This window comes from Rhopilema esculentum, chromosome 15, assembly GCF_057945365.1.
Source record: "Rhopilema esculentum isolate cy_ngs chromosome 15, ASM5794536v1, whole genome shotgun sequence".
NCBI lineage: Eukaryota > Metazoa > Cnidaria > Scyphozoa > Rhizostomeae > Rhizostomatidae > Rhopilema > Rhopilema esculentum.
The window spans coordinates 1,488,660-1,509,175 of record NC_142829.1 but is presented as its reverse complement, the minus strand read 5'-3'; the positions used below and the strand labels follow the sequence as shown (position 1 = coordinate 1,509,175).

The following is a 20,516-nucleotide window of genomic DNA, read 5'->3' as shown; positions in this document are numbered from 1 at the left end:
ATTCTATTAGGAATTTCGCAAGTATGGGTATCTGGAGCCAGCAAGTAATTAAGTTTGGGTTTACTTTTCTAAAAGGATTTACTGAATTACAATCAAGGTAATAAAGCATTATCTTCCTACACGAAAGAAGCTCTTATCTCAATAGGGTTGTTGCTGCAAGTAAATAATACTTTGTCCTCGAGCAATTATTTCCTGCTCTTGCCAATAGTATATGCTACTCACAGTAGGCGTGACTATGGATTAGATTAATTATGTTTGCCTTTTGTCACGTTTAAAGTATCCTTGCCTGCTTGCTGTATGATATTACACTTTTTGCTTGCATTCCTTATTAAATTGAAAGAATGTAGGAGGACATTGTTTTTTTATTCTGATTTTCAGGATAGATTCAACTTTAATTTGATTTGTCAGAGGAGTAAACAGATAAGTAAGGTTGGGAAGTCTTAACATGAAATTTTATGGAAAATTAAAACAGGAGACTTAGGGGGTAACACATTAAAATATTTTAACGAGGAACACGAATAGACCTGGGCTGCAAATGTTTTGAAGCAACTTTCAATTAACGGAAGACTAGCTCCCCTACGAAGCCCGCTACGCGGGCTTGCCAGTGACCCTACGGTAGAGTACATAGATTAGCCTCGGAAAAGACAAGAATTTTCTTAAAACCCCCTGTGAATGATAGTAAAATTAGCCTCGGTAAAGACAAGAATTCTTTCGAAGCCCCCAATAAGTATGCAGATCAGCCTCGGAAAAGACAAGAGGTGTATCAAACTCGATTTGAAAAAAATTGGCTCCGCACAGGTCACGTGATAAAAAAATTACTCGCACTCCTGTGACTATCGCTAGGAAGGGGGGAGCCTCTACCCCTTCTCTATTTCAGGCGACCCCCTGACTAGCGATAGTCACAGGAGTGCGAGTAATTTTTTTATCACGTGACCTGTGCGGAGCCAATTTTTTTCAAATCGAGTTTGATACACCTCTTGTCTTTTCCGAGGCTGATCTGCATACTTATTGGGGGCTTCGAAAGAATTCTTGTCTTTACCGAGGCTAATTTTACTATCATTCACAGGGGGTTTTAAGAAAATTCTTGTCTTTTCCGAGGCTAATCTATGTACTCTACCGTAGGGTCACTGGTAAGCCCGCGTAGCGGGCTTCGTAGGGGAGCTAGTTAAAATATATTTTGCTATAGAACCAATCAAAAAAGGCAATTATAAGGGTCATTAAGAAGATATTTCACAAATATTGCGACATTTTGCATCCTGTTCAAACATGTCCGTGTTCTAAAAGCAAAGTTTATTACTGAAACCAACCTACGTAATACGTATGGTCCCATTCGGAGTTTCGTCGTCTTTCTCGAAAATTAGTCGTTAAGCAGGAACTTTCCAAAGTCACAAGAAAATCTTTTGCTTGAAAAATTGAAAATAAATCTGAGAATTGAGAACATTTTTTTAGAAAAACGTTTAAGCTCAATCGGGGAAGTTAATATAAAGAATTGAAAAGTTGCCTACACTAAAAACTCGAACTACAGTTCAGAAAACAGAACTACAGTGTCATTCCTAAGGCATTTCCAAGGTATTTACCCACAGTTTACAAATAGTTAAATCTGAAAGGAAAGTTTTAAAAAAATATTCCCCTCAGATATCAAATGTTAAAAAACAGCTAAGAAACATTTCTTCATAGAAATTTTCTTCCACAGCAAGCTGACCCAGAAAGCTTCGAAATGGCTCTAGAGAGCATCCACCATAGTGGTCTTTCACTGCCACTGCTTATTGGGAAGTTCTTCCTCTCCACTAGTATAAAATCTCGATTTTGCAAAGTATAAAAGACACATAAGTAAAAATTACCCCGGATGGGCTATTCCAAAATGTTCACATGACCCCGGGTCTAGCTAACTCGACTCCACATGAGAAAACTTTAGAAAAGGGTAACCCGTCTCTACGGGTAGCCCTACCCTTGAGAAGGGTTACCCGGCAAGGCAGGTTGACCCGGGTTGGCTGCTGTTATCATGTAAACGTTTGAAGAGATTTGACCGGTGGTCAAACGCATGCAACATTTCATCCAACATGCAGAAAACCAATGTTGGACGCAACGTTGGATGCGTTTGACCACCCATGTTGGGTCACCCAACATTTGCAAACCGATGTTGGATGAAATTTGATCATGGGCAGAGAGTTATCAGATACTATATATAGCGAATTTATCAAAACAACATTGTGCTCAGCTATATAAATGACAAAAAAAGCGCGAGATACACACATACAAAGCAAGGGGGTAGTGCTATCAAAATAAACAGAAGGGGGGAAGGCTCTTGCACAAAATGTTGAAAAAACAATATCAAAACTAGAAATTGCCTATTTTTCGGCATCAACAAGCTCTCTTGTTCCACCCCTAGCACTAATTTCCAGGGGCTTAGACTTTCTTTTTAAAAACAAAGAAATCAAGATAGATTATGCTAGCCTGTTCGGATTAATCGCTTATGATTTACGTTTTCAAGAACTCATTTGGTAAGGTTATTTAAGCAACAAAATGTGTTGCCAAAAAGGTTTCGTTGGTAAGTTGTACACACCAACAATGGAGTCTTATTCTTGTTTCAATTGATATGGTTAAACATTGGAAAAATTGGCTAAACAAATAATGCAAATCATGGTTCTTCGTTGTATAATAATTTAGTTTAGCAAAAGCTACGACCGCGCAGCAACTGACAAAGGGGCATCATACTCTCTGTTGGAGAGGCTGTGGCAACCGATCTTTTTGGTCAGAGCTAGAAGCTCGGTTGCCAGGAAACAGTCTCTGCGATGGAGGCTGGGTAAATCAGAGAAAGAATCAAATTTACATAAAAAATAAAGAACAGTTTTGAAAACGAAACTGTTTTAGAAAATAAAGAATTGTAATTAGATGCTTTGTATTCAGTTAATCGGTTCTTTATTAAGAGGCAATAACCGTGGTGCGAATGTTTGTTGTTAAGGGCATTTCGGACGACAGCTTCAAGGAAAATGCCAAAAATTGTTGGTAGCTTCTGGTGAATAAAGCACCTGTCACATCACACTATTCTTACTTTGGTGTTATGCCAATTACCGTTTCAAATTAGAATCTTTGAAGCAAACAGTGCAGGTAATTTACCAACATGTGTAGGTACTACCCCTTTTCTTAACATGCAACTCACATTAACTTTCGACGGCTAATTCTGCTGCAAATATATTGCTATTTTTCCTAGAAATAATCTGCCGTCTAAAATTGAAATTTTACACATCTAAAATATTAAGAGAACATTTTCCAGAAATCCAGGAAGGGAGACTTGCGCTAAGAATCAAGTCTGTTTGGGGCGTTGAGGAAAACTGTGATCTAGTTATAGAAAGTTTTTTGCATGGAAACTGTTTTACATTTAATTTTCTGCAATCACTAATTGTAAGGGATGTAAACAAAAGCAAGGACAGGTGGCAGCATAACTGAAGACAAAATACTTTTAAAATTTACAACATATCGTATTGAAAACTTCAAATTAGACGATAACGGGAATCCATGGAATATGACACATCTTCAAGGCTGAAAATTCAATATATGTTGTAACATAACAAAAATTTCTCAACATAAATTCACACAATAGGAAATGCTAAGATTTATAATTCTTATTTTATTGGAAGAACTTTCTAAAATTATAGATGCAAAATTAACTAGCAATGTTCTGAAGCATGTATCATATAAAAATATCAAAGAAATAAATACATATGTACAGTAAAAGGTTTTAAAAACATTCCGCGAATGAAAATGTTCTGCAACAGCCTCTTGATAATGGTTGATCATTTCTCAACAACAATATATATTTACATATATACTTTATTTCTATACTGATCATTAGTGACTAAAATGGCGTTCATCAAGGTAAGCCATAATAACAACACACTTTCAAAAACCAGCGTTGTGTCTTCAAAACCCTCTTCATTCAAAGACTTTCAACAAACATGTACTTGCACCAATTGACAACTGGTCCAAACTCGCATAAATGTGTGCCAAAGCAAATTTTCTCACCACCATACTTCGATCTCTTAAAACATTGATCCTCTGCGCCCATTTCTTTCGGGAGTAAATAAAAGTTTTCCCTTTTTCAGTTGTAATCGGTCTCCTACTTCAGTCGATTTTCTCCTCGAATATTTTGATAAAAATCCCAAGTTAGACTTCAGCTGCAAGCTGTATGATGGGTCATTCTTTAACATTAGCACGTGACCTGCAGTCTTGAATACTTCGGTGATATTGAACCTCGTTTTGGCGCAGCATTCGATGTACTCTGCAGCACCCGATTCTACCGCCGTTTTTTCTGCCTGCAATTAAACAGAATCAATCAAATTAATAGGCCACATACATTTGGTACAGGCCAGCCCCATAGTTATGGGTAAGTTCATAAGATGCAGCGCCTTTTTGTAAATGAGTAGAAAGGATTTGGTTAACATGGGTTTAGAGTGCTGTTACCATTGTACTGAGTGGCATGAGGCTGGTGTAGGTTAACCAAGATATAATAAACTCAATAGGCCAATATACCGATAAAACATAGTTTTCCAAAACCTTTATCGAATAGTTCTACAAATATATAACGGTACTATGTTTGTAATTCACGGCAGAGAGAAGAGGCACGTAGTAAAGAAGGCGCCCTCCTGAGCAACAACCTATTATTTCTGGCTTTTACAACAACGCAAAACTGAAATTACCGCGCTTTCTCGAAAAAACACGCCCGCGCTTATTCAGACAACAAGGCTCAAGTGCTAAGTGTTCGAGAGTTCAAGAAGTTGGGTGTTAGAGATGGAAAACAACTAGGCAAAATGCGCCATCATGATCCGTCTACCGCAATCGATGCCAAAAAGAAGGTTCAAATGTGTGCGCCTATTCGAACGTGTGCGCTTACTTGTAAAATTTGCAAACAAAAATGAATAAAGGAGTCAAAATAAGACTGAGATAAATCGAAAACGGAGAAAGACGTCTAGAAAATGGCTTGGTTTTCGGAAAATCTAAGTGCGCAGTGTCTATTTTCGGTTTTCCTAGAGGGACTTCAAAACATTGTTTTTGTTTGTAAACATACAGAAATAACATGGTTTATGATGATATGGTAAGGGAAGATATCATATATCAAATCACCATTTTTGATCGTCCAAAGAAGCACATACTATTCATAATTATCGGCATCCGCTTATTCGAACACGCGCGCATATCCAAGAACGTATGGCAATCAAACACCTCAAAACGAAATTTTTTTGGAGGCAATGATTCATAAAGAGCATTTTGAAGATAAGACTGCATTACCTTGCTTTTGCAAACAGATTCAGTGCTTTGGGCTTCGTTTTGCATCCCAGGAACAGAGAGAAAGTAATCTAAACTAGCATCTGTTCGCAAGTCGTTTTTGCATCCAACCAAAATAAATGGTGTCTCTGGTGCTACATACTTGATCTCAGGAATCCACTAGAGTTGAAAAATAAAAGGACATTAGTAGTGCTGCATTGAATGAACTGTAAGTGAACAAGGATCTTCGTTGTTGTGTGGGGAGCATGCTGCAAGCTGCAAATGAGGCTATTGTATAGTGGGAAAGTGGGAAAGTGGGAAAGTGAAAGTGAAGAAAATTAGTGACTGTGGCTTTAAGTTGTATGAGAGTTGACAGTTCATAGATGCAAGTGGCAAATGATAGAAGAGCGTAGAAAGACGTCAGCCAGCAGTGGCATGAAGACCCAAGTTGATGACAAAGTAGAGTGAATATACCAAACCTTTTATTTTTGTGCAAGTAAAATGAATGCTAAGGACTCCACGTTTATATGTATGACATTTTTCGAAAAATCTGCGTATGAAGCAGAGAGAACTGAAATTCTTCTAGGGAACGTCACTGACATGCAATTACAAGCACTCATGCAAGTAATGTTTAAAAATGGAGCAGGCCAGGAGGTTTTCTTGCATAATTGACTGGCACTTTCTGTTGTTTTGATATTCAAATAAACTAACACAAACCCTCTTACGAACAGGTCCCACGCTACATTGTGCCAGAAGGCAATAGCCCCTACTCTTAAGTTAATCATTTAGATTAGTCTAAATTTCTTTATGCCCAACATCTACAAGTAAAACAGCGTCAGCAGAAACTTTGTCACTGCTTGGGCTTGGGGTAAAAGGGTCATTTCTGGGTGTTGTGATGTGAGTATAGAGTACCGAAGTATGACATCATCAAAAACATGTTAAAGCTTCTTAAATTTGTCCACATTATCTGAAAGAAAGGCATAAAATACCTCCCAATATGCAAAATCAGGTACATATGTTCGAAATCGAGCAACATGTGGCAAATGAAAGATTTCAGGTTTGCCAAGGGGTTACTATTATTCTGGCCTGGTTCATCAAGTTATGAGCCAAGACCAAATTAAAGAGGTTCGGTGCGGAAAGAGCCTGCGCTCATGTTGTGGCCATATCTCAGCCAATTTCAACAAATTTAATTGATTTTGCTTATTCCATGACGCTCTATCAGGTTATGGGATAAAAAGTGAAAAATTATAAAAATAGATTTTTGTGACACCATCACTTAGGTAATCTATTTTACAGATGGCCGAATGAAATCTCCTTCTTGTGATAAAATAAGAGTTACATCGCAGCTGAGTTGTAAAAAAAACAATTCAAAGTCATACCACGTCTTCGACATTTTCGAATGATTCTGGATCTCCAATATCAAAACAAACAAGAAAAATGTCTGCGACACGAAAGAGCTCAATGCGAAAACCATCGTATTCTTCGTGGCCTAGATGGACAAAATAATCGTAGAAAGCAATGTTTAACATAAATGAAAGACCATTATAGTCTTAAATGTGAAGTTTGTCCAAAATTGGCTGCTTCTCGTATATTCTTTATTGAATAACGAAGAATTTAAAGGAGGTGCAATGTTAACATAGCAAATACTAATTGATTGACACATCACGTGATTAATAGATGTAAGAGAGCATGTCAGTTTTCAGCCTCGAGCAGAAATATGATTGCAGGGTAAAATGTTTGGTGCATTAATTCTTCAATTCTAATCGGGCACAGTACTATATACGTAAATTTGCCATAGACTCAACCGGCTTTACACATTTTGAAGCGACTTAAAGCGTTTTCTCAAAACAACTGGCCCTAATTCAAAGATGTTAAATGTTTTGCTGTTCACTTTGAAGGCTTTGAGGTAAGATTGTTTACAGGGACCTTACTGATGTATTCTCATCGCCGAAAAAGCCTTCCAGCATGGGCATCCTAACTGATTGATTTTACATTGGTCTGAAAATGGACGTCGTCTCAGTATCACGTGCGAGGAAGACAAATATTATCATGATTATTAATTTCACCTAAAACGCTTTAATAACGAGAAAAAAGCATAAGTTAAATTTACTTTATCTAACAGCCAATTAACAAATGAATTCTAAACTACAGGTTTTACATACAATTAAATACGGTCAATGTCTTAAAGTATATGATTTTATTCTTTGGAGAAGCTATCAATCGCGCCTTGTTATTGTATTTTTCATTTCTCTTCTCAGATACATCCATGACCCCTTTCCTTAAAAGATGCAAGAAAATAGGAAGTATGCATTTTTTTATCACTCGGCAGTTTATGCAAACCAATTTTGTTTACAAAGGGAGAGAAGGTGACTGAACACGACATTGAATTTTATGTTCTATGACTTTTGGTATTCATTAAAGAACATACAGTATACAGATTCATAACAAAAACCCTGCCAAAAATTGAATGCTGACACGATTAACTTCAATTCTCTCATCTTTAAACATTCTTACCAACAACACTAGAATGAATTCCCTAACTTAGGAATTTAAGTTCCAGGTTGATTTGGTATTGATTAAAAAATATATATATTATAAAACATACCTTACGAATATACATTATGAAAAATACCTGATAAATCCCACAGCATAAATTCGATTGGCTTTGTTCCCACCAGGACCTCAGTAATACATTCATCAAAGATCCCACAATCGGATTCGTCGACCTGCAAACATTAAAAATTATTCTCTTATTGCTAAGAAGGGTTAAGCAAGGTTTGAGTCCATCTCACAATTGCTTGGGGAGCATCGGTCGAGGGGTTGTCCTATTAGTGGAAATAGAGTATAAGTTTTGGAGTTTGGTCACAGAGAAAAACTCCTAACGCGACATCACGCAAACTACGGCGAAAAAATACTCTGAAACAGAGTGTGGCCTCAAAACTTTTACATTTCTGCGTGTGGGTTCAAGCGCAGTGAACTTTACGAGTCTCTTGCTTGGGTTGTTTTTCACTTCTATTTCCTAAGCACATTATATCCGATTTTCGGAAGCATTTCCCCCTTCAAATCCCGTAATTTACGCAACTGGATGATAAATTCCGCAATTAATCAAAAATAAATGGGTCGAGATGACGAAGTTATAGGTGAGATGTTGTGCTGTTTAAGCTACCGGTCGGTGGTTCGGTTCATCCCTTAGGGGATGAGGGTGTTGCTCTTTTGCTCGCCGAACGCTCATTTGTCGTTAAGTATTGGTTTAATGGCTAGGCCTTTGATGGTATGTTCTTGGCAGCAAAACCAGATTTGTCTCTCAAGTTTGTTTCAGCAACACCAGATTTGTCTTCTTTTGTGGTTTTCTCATACAGTATTTGCATTGCGAAGAAACCCATTCGCGTCTCTCACCGTTCTTTTTTCCATGTTTAGGACAATTGTCACACGAATTTCTCAAAATTTTAAGAAAGCATGCAAATTGCTAACCTTAGTACAACAATAAACATGAGAGTGAAACTAGTTTTTTCTTCAATGGAAGGAATACTAAAATGATGTCGTACAAAGCTAAGTGAATTCATGAAGTCAAACAATGGCAGAAAGTGTTGGGGGGGGGGGGGGGATAAGCAGGGAAATGCCCTCGTGCTTGCGAAAATTTACCTTGAAAGTTGGAAATAGAAATAGTCGATCGAACAAGAATCTCGGAAAACTCCCTGCGCTTGCACCAACTAATAAAGCTCTATTTCCGTTACTGGATTTCAAATCTAATGCTTTTACATTCCTTTTTTATCATACGATTAGACGAATGGTTCGATTTCATGGGACTTTTAAATGTAAAACAAGGTCACAGTACCAAAAAAGGTTAGACGAAAGAATCATCCGATCCAGTCTCGTTAGTACAGCAGTTGAGAGCAACAATCGAATATTAAGCTTTGAAAATATTTTAGTTGTGCAAAAAGATAAAAAATATGAGAGAGGGGTACCTCGAAATCAGAGTTGACAAATGAATTCAACAAGGAAGTTTTTCCACAAGTATTGTCGCCAACGACAAGCAGTCGGTAACGCTCCATCGGTGGAGGCCTTTCGTGGTCCGTTTGATAAGCGATAGGAATGGTGGCCTTCATCAGCATGCTACCGATAAATGACGATGACGGGCTGGCCTGTAACAGAAAATACATCTTAATGGCAAGTAATGGGAAGATGATAATTATAACTTACTATGTTATATTCATTATAAAAACCTACCAAAGATAAAATAATTAAAACACCATATATGAGATAACTTTATTGTACTTTACAACACTACAAGGACGATACCGAGGGGAACATCAGTCCATGACTTTGTCTTTGGTTGGACTTTGTTTCACATTATCAGGCCAGCATAGATAGAGAAAAATGCTGAAAAACAGAAACCCGCGCCAAAGGGTCAACAACGACAGCTTCTGTACTACCCCCTGTCCAGAGCCCCCATTGCTCAAGACACTATGCTTATCATTTTTTCAGGCTGTGCTTTCTTGACAATATTTTTCATTTTCAAAATCAAAATTAGATATATGACTTACGATAAGAAGCTAAGGGTTGCACATGTAAACACCGTTACATTCAATACCAAAGAGCTTAAACAATTTTTACCAGAATTTCCAAATGGCTGTAAATGAAATACACCTGAGTTGCAGTGTTTAGATGAAATTTTTATTATTAGAATGATTTCTTATGAACGAATTCATCTAATTGACTCCATAATATCATCTTACACAAAGTATCATTAAAGAAAGAAACTGGCCGACAAAAAAGACGATGTGATTTACAACTTTGTTTAGTGATGAAAAAGTAGTCGAGTTTCCTTGTATTAGTATTCAAAGGCAACACAATAAAACAGAGATACTTAAATTGAAATTAATTGTATCTTCAGATGATCAGTTTTTAGGACTTAAGAGTGAAATGTAACAAAACCGCATTCTCCTCGCGTTATATTAAAAAAATACTTGTTACCGATTTTGTTGCATTAGAATGGTTTGCAATCATTTTCTTTTGATAATGGTGCAACCGTGCGTTTAGCGTGCAACACTATGATCCTCACCTCAATTGTTTTACACGCCACCTCAATTAGCACAATTTACCACATAATATTTTCAATTACGCATATGCAGCCCATAGGCCATCGCACGCCAGAATTTACAGCGATATCAACTCAGACAGACCATGGGGTGGGGTGGGAGGGGGTCTTCTCACAACTCTCCACATCCAAGACTGCACATTTGCTAAAGAAGGAACGTATGAAGGAAGAATTACATAAACCCTATTCACTTCATTGCAAAATCCGAACCAAAGAAACAGTTCATGAAAACGAGGCGGGGGAATTCTTCTCCACAGAGGTCACATAAACAACGTTATCTTGTAGAAGCTTCAATCTGTGTCCATTTCACACCTCATGTCGTCATAATTCACAACTGGATTTAAACTGAATGACAGTGCCAAAGAAGCAAATGGTGATAGGTCATGAAAGAAATCGTATAGAGGGATAACAGAAATATATCTTCCTTCAAAACCCTATTAAATGCTTTAGATTATAAAGCTACTTAGCATCATTTCTTCTAATCTCATCGTTATTATCATGCATATTTCTCATAGCAAAATTTACTGAAGTCAAATTCAATGGGCTGTCTAGGGCTAAGAATTATAAGGGGGTTCCCTGAGGTTCCTCTTATGAGAGGATAGTCCTACAACAAAGGAGAGGGTGTTTCTTAAGGGGCCAATAAATGAAACTGAATTCTGATATAGAATACTCAAAACTATTCAGGGAGGAGGTCAACACATGGTCGAGCTAGATGTTTAAACATGTTTTCAAATTTCGTTTGTTACTACTAAATGTTTACAATTTTGGTTAGTCCTAATTTCGGTTGCTCGCAAAAACAAACGTAGTTGGCCTAGCTTCTTTCTTTACCAAAGAGAGAAGCTTTCTTTACCAGTGTTACGCAAAAAAGTAGACACCCTCATACCTCTAGTGTTGTAATAGCCAGACAGGCAACGGCTGTGAAATTCCAAGCGGAGGAAGAAGGCAAGGCAGGATTCGCTGTTTTGTCCAGAAAACTCAACGTGCAAGCAAAGATTGCAACCTGTTTTTTCTCAAGAAATAAATTTCCGACTTGTCGGCAGCCTGCGAATCTATTTTTAGAGCTTTGCAATCTCACAAGAAAATACGGGGTAAACTATTTGTAAGGCAATTTAATCTTTTTCGCCGGCTGCCGCAAACAGTTGAACATTGAAAACGTGACGATAAAAACGCATTAGCCCAAAGACAGTGCGGCTTCATGCTCTGCACACAATTCTCGCATCACAAAAATGACAGCCCAGTTGTTAAAACTGCTGATAATCGAAAAACCTTTTACGAGGAACGGTGTAAATGGGCTAACCAGGTCATAACCATCAAGAAACCAGGGGCCACGCCACAGAGGGGGGGGGGGCAAGGAGCCATGGTCTCTTCACTTTTTCAATAATAAAAAATAAAATAAGCTAAAATTTTTTATACAGATAAACTTTAAGATTGCAATAAATACATTGAACCAAAGTACACAGGTAAAAGAACTTTCTTTACAGCAAAATGTTGTGAAAATTCATCAATATGATTAGATCATCTAAGTACCGCATTAAAATTGAAGGAAATCTCTTGACAGCAAAGCTACTTGTTCATTTGAAAACAATAGAAACATGGGTTAGTCTCACTGTTTGCAGCTGCGAAAACTTTCCCTTAAAGGTTCTATTAGATTATTTCATAGCACGAAAAATCAAATTAATGACATCATTATGACAACAAGAAGCTTTGAAGTTCCCAAAAACGTTAAGAAACGACAATATTCAATTTTGCCTTTAATTGGCTAGTCTGGTTTCATCGTTGACGAAGGAGAAATTACAAATCATCGAAAAGAGATCATATCCAGGGGGGAGCCAAATAAATTTTTTCGGAGGGGTTTTTGCCGAAAAAAGGGCGTTGCTCAATCGATTTAGGGTGTGGTCATTAGATAAATAATCTTGTATTCTGCTTTTATGCGTTTCTATTTCGAAAGTTCAACTACTACAGAAATATTATTACATTATAATTGATGCCAAAATGTTTCAGGGTGAGAAAAAGTTTCTTCTTTTACTCTGTGCCCCCGTATACCTCTTTGTTGACGCCCTGAACATATCATAAGATGATGATGGCAATTATTACAATTTATCGTCATAATCATAATCATCAACAGGAGAGTCATCACAATATGACACAACGTATTGTCTTCTCGAATTTTCAACGACTTCGACAGTAAAACAACAAAATAACACATAATCAGAATAGATAAGGATGACAATAATTGGCGTCAAAATGAGCTAACAAAATTTACAAGCAAGACAAAGTGACGATTCGTGTGTTTCACCAATTCCATGCTTACACTAAAACCAAATGGACTGAAACATAATAAGAAGACAAAACAAACCATCGTCTTATTAAGGGCACAGCAAAATTTCTATTCTCCAGCAGGTTTCATCTTTTCCAACCTTGCATAAGTTCTTCGTTAAAACTCTTCATAGAGAAACGACAACCACAAGCCCGTACTTATTATTTATTTAAATATACCTGCTTGTACAGCATTAAAGTAATTTCAAAGAAGCAGTTTTCAAAATCCCGATTTAAGGTTATTAAGACGAATGAATGAATGAAAACTTTAAATGAACTTTTTGTTGAAGCCAATGATTCTTTGCCAGCGATGATTGATTACGCCTATAGGTTTTTTCACAAATGCAAATCCACGCTTGGCGAAGATAGGGTTTTTCAATGACGCAATCTTTGGAGAAGGGAACCAAAAGAAAGGGAAAGGCAAATAGAGGAGTAAAGAGGTTGTACGTGTCCTCCCCGATGTTTATACCCCTATGGTTCTACTAAATACTGGGCAATCATGGTCTCATATTTAGTTAAATATTCAGAGATATGGCTACATCTTTAGTAATGCCATTCGAAAAAGGTATGCCTGTTGAAAACTAAATATATATAGCCAGGAGTGTAGTGCTATGAAATGTTTAAAAATATTCTAACAAAGCGCAATAGCAAAACGTAGCAAGTTGTCACTTGTTGGCATTTATAAACATGACCGTTCTCCCTGTGCTTAGAATTATCCATTTTTGCCTTGAAAATTTACAGCACAAAGAAAGGTCGAACATAAATTTTTTGTATCTGTCGTTACCTAGAAAGTCTTTTTTAAAAGGCAGTTTCTTAACAAATACAGTGGAGCCTCCATTAAACGGATGTCGGTCGGACTAGTGTAATTGTCCGTTGTATAGAGATTCTTTTAAGAGCGCTTGACCATTTGGGTTAAAAATTTGTCCGTTGTTGTGAATTGTCCGTTGTATAGAGGTGTTCGTTTATGGAGGTTCCATAGTTCAGTGGAATCCCGAAACATTCTTATTTTTCTTGAAAAAAATGAAAGATATGAAATGAAAATATTTTCCCGTATATTCGCTCATCGCCGTGTTCTTAAACATTCATGTTGTACTGTGTTTAATTTTCCTAATAAAAACAGACATTGAAGTGTTTTTAATCCGTGGAAACGCAATGATAGGTTCATTAAAAGCTCTAATCTGAAAATACTACAAACAACAAAATCTAAAATAGACGCTTTTTCGAAAATTGCAAGCTAGATCCAAATTGAATCAAATTGAATATCAATATTTAGAAACAGTTGATCTTTTGAATGCTCAATTTATGCTGTAAATGGTCCAATTGCAATCACGAACGAGGACTGCGTGGTGATTGAAAAGACAGCTGGTAGTTATGGCTCAGTTGGAGTGTATTTGCTTTGGTATAATTGATCAAAATACGATCAAACGTCAAAGTTTTTAATAAGAGTAATACGAGAAAAGACGATCTCTACTTACAATAACAGTAGGTTCCAATGAAAGGGGTCGTTAAAATTTAAGCTGTCAATCTATCGGACAACAGGCATTATCGAACGTCGCTACGAGACCGATGAAGCCAGGCTTTGCAAGCTTTTGCTTTCCAGTAATCCAATCGGAAAACTTTCGACATACTTACAAGCCTGGATATCGCTAGTTTATGTAATATTGTATGGCCTTCGAAATATAGATATCTTCAATACGTAATGTTAGTAGCATTACGGCTTTAAAGCGCCGCAAACCAAAAACTGCCTTGAATGAAAGCACAAAAAAGCATCGTTCGTTAAGACCGTCCGAACCAAAAAATAGGTCATTTATTAAAAAAGGATCAACCACATCTAGAACCGAGCACGTTAGATTCTTTAATCGTCATTCACCAAAAAGAGCAACTTTGCTTTTATGATATAATCTAAACGAGTGTTCAAGAGAGCAGGCTGTTCTCCTATCCTGATTCCTATTCTGATTCTTATCCTGAATCTCAGATCCAAAGCATATATGAAGTTTCCATTAAATCTTAATAATAAGCTACAGAATCTAGCCTTGGATTAGTTTTCGTCTTCAATCCAACATCATTATCAAACAAGTTAAATTCAGAGCAGTCGCCAAACTTAAACGTCTGGTCAAAACAATTGCAATCAACTGTGTTTACTTCAAGTTGATGCTACAGCAGCTGAATTAAACGCACGTGCTAGGAAGCAATAGTATATGGAATGCAATATGAACAAAATGTTCGAATATAAATAAATGTGAGCCATAAACTAAAATTGAACGATAGTCTTAAGAGCATTCAACATGTTGCATTCAACAGCAAGTGCAACAAAAACAACTTATTCGAATACCAATAAAGCGAGTCATAAACTAAACTTAATTTCAGCTCTTCAAAGCAGTCAGCAGTAGTGCACAACAGAACATGAAAAAACAGGCAGACTAACCGTTGTACGACATGGCCTGCTTCCTGCAACATCGGCCGATATCCTTGAATGATCTGCAACCAGTACACTCACCGCATTATAAACAGCTTTTGATATTATAGAAACAGTTATAGCTTTGTTCTCTGTAGTACTGGTATTTGCATAGAGTGAATCGAGTAATACGAAGGATAAAAATATTGTCTTCCATGAATGAAGGCTTAATCGCATCGTAAATAGAGCTCTTGTTCCAAGAAGGGCACAAAAGAGCCATGGAGTGACGTAGTTAGATTTTGGACAGTTTTATGTTAAAGGTTGAAAGGTGTTTATAAGCAGAATCACCTGATATCGAATTGTTGGTGATGTCTGGTAAAAGAAAAAGACAGCAACAGACAGTTTAATTAGCCTATACAAAATACTAGAGCGAACGAACACACTCCTGAAAACCAGAAAAGCAGCGTTGTATTGTGAAGTGATCAGACCAAGGAAATATTTCTCTTTGAAAATCACATCCGCCGAAGGAATGATAGCTTGAAACATTGATGAAAGTGTCGGAAAAATTGCTGGAGAGCCTGTAGAGTGTTGTGTTCGTGTGATATGATTTCCATATGTTGCAACCAGGTTTATTTGCACTTAAGAGGTCTCTTTTTTTCTTCAGGTTCTTCTGCCCCTTTGCCTTCCTCTTTCCTTTCTTCTTTCTATATTTCTTTTTCTTCCGCTTCCTCTACTTGTTTTTTTCCACATGTTTGTTGTCTCTATTTGATTTTCTTCTTTCTCCCTACAAGTTCTCCCTCTCCTTTATCTTTCTCTACTTCTTCATTTCTTCTTTTTCGTCTACCTCTTCTTCTGCTTTTCAACCTTTATTCCAAACAGTTAGGGGTCTTTAGCCGAAACATTTTCTTTCACCTTTTTCAAAACCAATCTCCCTAAAATTTAAGACCTCTTTCTACATAATTGTTGGCTAAATCCTTCCATACTATCTTTTTTTCCCATGAACCTTTGTCATATACAAACATAGGCATGCCTTCTTCATAGCTGCTTCATCCTCTACTTTCATAACATAGTCCTTTCCAAAGATTGTAAAATTTGCAATGCCCAGCTACAGTTGGTGCATTTCGCAAATCCACATCATCTATATTTTCATTCAAGGCCCAAGCTTCATGAACCTGTTCTCAAAACGCTTTAAGAAAAATATGGTACTCTTCCGATTATTCGTACGCCAACCAACCGTGTCTCGATTAACCTAACGACGTTTTGAAATGAAAAAACAGGAGCAATGAACATGTTCTCAAAACGCTGTCAGTTAATAAATATGTTCAGCCATAGTGGCGAACCCGCTCACCCTCATTGCATTGTGTGAACTGACCAACGAAAAATGAGAGGCAAACAAAGGACAATCGAAGATTGGTATATTTTCAAGTGAATCTGCTTTGTGTTTCATATAAGCTGCTTTATACATCATCCCAATTAATATTTCAATTCATTTATCACCTCAAACTTTACCTAAAAAAATATTTGCTTCTGTTATGGTTGAAGGCATGTGAAAATGACACCTTCTAATTCACTGGGATTCTTCTCCGAACCGAGAAAGAACAAAATGTCCTTCATTATTTCCTGGTAGCTCATTTGGCTCGCTTTCAATGGAAGTTCGTTTTTGCACACTATTTGCGGGTATATTTTTGCACTCCTCAAAACCTCCACAAAATATCCATTTTGCAAGATACTAAACTTTTTGCAATAACAATGGGAGGAAAATAGGATGGCTGTAGTAGTTTATATACGTATCAGCCTTCCATTTCAATAGAATACATACAATAGAATAGAATACTCACTACAGCTTAGTGAGTTGATGCAAAGATAGTTTCTTTTTTACTTAATGAAACTTTAAGACGGATTGATAGACTGGTATAGCACAGCACTGCTAGGAGGATAAGGGATCTTAAAGTCAGCCAGCTGAATGTGAAAATCGAGAATGTCTAATTGGGAAAACCGACTAAAATTACATCCAACTGCCGTAAATTCAGTTAAGGAGAGCAATCTTTATTTACAGCTGCCAAAATAAAACACCACGTAGATGTGTGACCAGCTGATTACTGGTGATATTTTGACCACAGACGAACCAGAAGAAATGATTCGTGAATGATTTCACTAAGTTCGTGAATGAAGTGCGTCGATCATTATTCTCCATCAACATCATCAAATTTTCTTCCAACAGACATAGGCTTCTGTCATCATTGATAACAATAAAGTTGTTACAAACTAATTAACCCTTGTACCGATTTGGGATAACAGAACGAAGAATTGAATAAAAAATACAACTGCATCAGCTTCTATAACAAAGTAATAAACTTCATTTAACTTTCCTTGGCAATTGAGTTGAAAGATACGGGGAAAGAGGGCGTGGAGGATTGAAGTCGTTGAACGAATGAAAGGAGCAGGGGTTATCCACAACTGTTAATTAATATGACAAAGCATATTAAACAATTTTTAAAATGACATATTACCAGCATGGTTATGGAAGATAGCAGATTCTTTTTCATCTTTGATGCAGCGTGTAACTTTGATGGTTTTTGTGCCATTTACAAATTTAAGTTCTCGAAACACCCATTAGAAGTGAAAAAAGTCCACGGCAATGTGTTCATATAAAGCTAACTGCACGAGAATGCACAAAGCAGTCATCAGCTCACTAAGTAGTATCAACTAGTATTGTAACCTTTACAGTTGTTGCTTTTAATGATTCACAAAGTGAACGGTAGTTTTTATGGATTAGAATTATCTTCACTACAGAGGATATAATGAATAATTAATGGCGCAGTGTGCGTATAATGATTTGGTTGGTTTTTTAATAGGATTTGGCAACATTTGAAGCAGATAAATGAAACATTCAAATTGAAGCTGAGAAAAGTTCCCTGCAGCAGGTTCAACTGGAAATGAAACCAATTAAAGAGCTTGATCTAATGGCTACATCATCAGTATCTCCAAGGTACACAACTTTTCACCTTCAGCAGCTGAAACAATAAAGAGAAACGGCCTTCCTTTGTAAGCCTTAAGCTTCTCAAAAGTGTTTTTCTTCAACTGTATGGTGGAAAAACTTCTAGGAACAACTCGTTCTCAAATCAGACTGTGCTTCAGCTATTGAAATGAAATGGCAGCTTTGAAGATCCCTAGATTTGTTATCTTCAACAAAAACCCTTCATTAAAACTGAATGGCTGCATTTGGCACGTCAGAACTCTGAAAATCAATCAAGAGAGATTCTTAAACCAACAGTCCACCTTTTTCAAGACGACCAGTCATTTTCTAGAACAAAGAATCATGATTTTACACATTCTTTTCTCACTTGAGAACATTTCTAAAGTTTTCCGTGCGCTACAATTTTTAACCACGTTTTTCTCCACGAAATGACACATAAATTGATTTTCCCCGGTATTATAAGGTTTTCTGAGCTTATCTGATATGGCAAACCATCAACATTTTTATGCAGCTAACAGTAGCTACAATCGATTTCTTGCGTTCAGCGTTCAGCATATCAATTGTAACTTTGAAACAAGGTTACCCTGTCAGTCGAGAAAGATCGCTTTTCCGGGGGCCGTTCAACGCACTCTCAGTTTCTGCCACTGACTCGTAGCCATTTCAACTATAGTTATCCCGTTTTTTCATTGTTATAACTGAAATGCACACACATTTTCAAAGTATTATCGCTAAATAGCAGTTTATTTTTCATGGGTTTACTGTAGTGTTGGCGCTTTATCTAACTTATATCTGTACTACTACATTAAGCACCCAATCTCCCACTGTCTCGCTTCCATTTTCAAGCTCGAATACATTTTGAAAAATTCTGCATTTTTGTACAAAACTTTTGACATCAGATTCGGATTGACAGCAAGAATTTTAGTAAACTTAGAAGTCTTAATTATGTTATTGCTCACAATATTGATTTTATTACGACATAGAGATGAAAATTTCATAAGGGATATGACAAGGGGGTAAAATTTCACCCGGAAAGACTTTTGCGGTCAAATCCATTACAAGTCTTCAAATTTCATTTCTCCGCCAGATCTAAAATACAAGCATTTACAATACGAAAAATTGTATCCGTCCTACAATTATAGCGATAAATACGAATCTGTGGTCGACAAAGTCGTGTAATGAAGTTTGGAGAAATTTTCAAAACGAGGCCGTATGTTGAATTGGTGTATCATGTGGCTCTGATATACACCGAATTCTCTATCTTAACCTTATTCATATCAACTTCTTTCGGATTTCAGAAATTTCGGACAGCTAGGGTGAGATCTACCAGCAATTAAACCAAAGGGGACGAGGATATTTTGCTTCAGTTCTGTTTGCATTGTATTCTTTTAGAAATCAGATAGAAAAATTGTGAACCGCTAATATCTCCAGAGCTTACTACTGATGTCAGCGAACACAATTTTTGAAAGCACGAAGAAAAATACAGAATCCTGCTGGAACGTTTTCTGGGACATCCATGATCCAACTTTCTCAAGGGAGCTTAATATATCAATTGGTTTACATAAATTTTCGTAATAATGAGATATCTCTTATAGGGAGCAGTATCAGGACCGCCGAGAGGGGGCAAGGGGAAATTGCCCCAGGGCCTCACAAAGCAATGAATTCCATTGAAAATTATTCATAAGTAACAGAATGTTTGTCAAAAATAGTAAAACGTTTTAAACGATTGCAAGAAAAGTAATGAATTCAAGCTTATCTAAAGAACATAGTCACAAAGATTTTCTGCCCGCTTCGCTTAAAGGGGGCCACATCTTTCGGTTTTGCTCCAGGGCCTCCGAAGCCTCACCTCAGACCTGAACAGCATAGATATAGTGTGGTAGCGTTGCATAAAAGTATCGATTAAGTAAATCGATTCTGAGCTGACAAATTATTGGTCTAATATTATGTGTAAGGGTCTCTGGTTGACGTCTACCCTACCCTGGGTGCCAGGGCCTCAGCGGAAGACCCTCCCTTTTACTGTGGCTCTGGCAACCAGGGTCCGTTTATCTCTGCTCACCCTAACTGTGGGATCGCACATCATTCTCTATTGAAGCAAGCCCCCATATGACGAGCACAAACTTTATTTCAGAAAAAAGCAAATGTAACTTACACTAGGTTTTCTTGCTTTGTCTGACATGATAAGGCGGCCATCCTTCATCTTCAGTGCTGGTATTCCAATCGCGTGTCTTCGAGCCATTTTGAGCCAACAAGTGATCCAACTAACAGTTAGCTTGGTTCTACACCGAACTCAGCTTTTATCCAACGCTGCTCAAAACAAGTGCATAAAGGATCGATATTTTGCAAAGTGAAAGTTCATCTTTTCGATTCATCATCAAGCAACTTTTCGATTAGAACTGAAATACTTATGCTCATACTGCAAAATACCTGAGGAAAATTTCCCTGTACAGCAATTACAGTGTACTAAATCTTAA

At 37.1% G+C, this 20,516-nt stretch overlaps 2 protein-coding genes across 7 annotated transcripts in view; both read right to left on the bottom strand.

The window, feature by feature from the left end:
- Positions 1-3,466: 3,466 nt before the first annotated feature.
- On the bottom strand, positions 3,467-20,504 carry LOC135685322 (ras-like GTP-binding protein rhoA). 5 transcript variants are annotated; one of them, XM_065201230.2, is made up of 6 exons: positions 20,195-20,504; positions 9,228-9,404; positions 7,895-7,988; positions 6,642-6,751; positions 5,287-5,442; positions 3,467-4,313 (listed from the first exon to the last, which is right to left on the bottom strand). In XM_065201230.2, the coding sequence occupies exons 1-6, from the start codon at positions 20,279-20,281 to the stop codon at positions 4,041-4,043; spliced, it is 897 nt and encodes a 298-aa protein (XP_065057302.1). In that variant the 5' UTR covers positions 20,282-20,504; the 3' UTR covers positions 3,467-4,040. The 5 variants fall into 5 exon arrangements, with proteins under 5 accessions (XP_065057302.1, XP_065057303.1, XP_065057301.1 ...); XM_065201231.2 differs by lacking the exon at positions 20,195-20,504 and adding an exon at positions 17,582-19,575; XM_065201229.2 differs by lacking the exon at positions 20,195-20,504 and adding an exon at positions 15,102-16,012.
- Positions 20,211-20,516, bottom strand: part of LOC135685311 (transient receptor potential cation channel subfamily A member 1 homolog) — a 39,313-nt gene continuing 39,007 nt past the window's right edge. For both annotated transcript variants that reach the window (XM_065201214.2, XM_065201213.2), the window contains one exon: positions 20,211-20,349. The gene's annotated coding sequence lies outside the window, so the exon portion shown is untranslated. The remainder of the gene's footprint in view (positions 20,350-20,516) is intronic.

Bases quoted from the DNA above. Each gene is read 5' to 3' on its own strand.
- LOC135685322 (XM_065201229.2), bottom strand. From the start codon at position 15,308: ATGCGATTAAGCCTTCATTCATGGAAGACAATATTTTTATCCTTCGTA. The intron at 9,405-15,101 runs GTTAGTCTGCCT...TTTCTGTTACAG, and splicing joins GCAGGCCATGTCGTACAACG to GCCAGCCCGTCATCGTCATT. The intron at 4,314-5,286 runs GTAATGCAGTCT...GTTTAATTGCAG, and splicing joins AATCTGTTTGCAAAAGCAAG to GCAGAAAAAACGGCGGTAGA.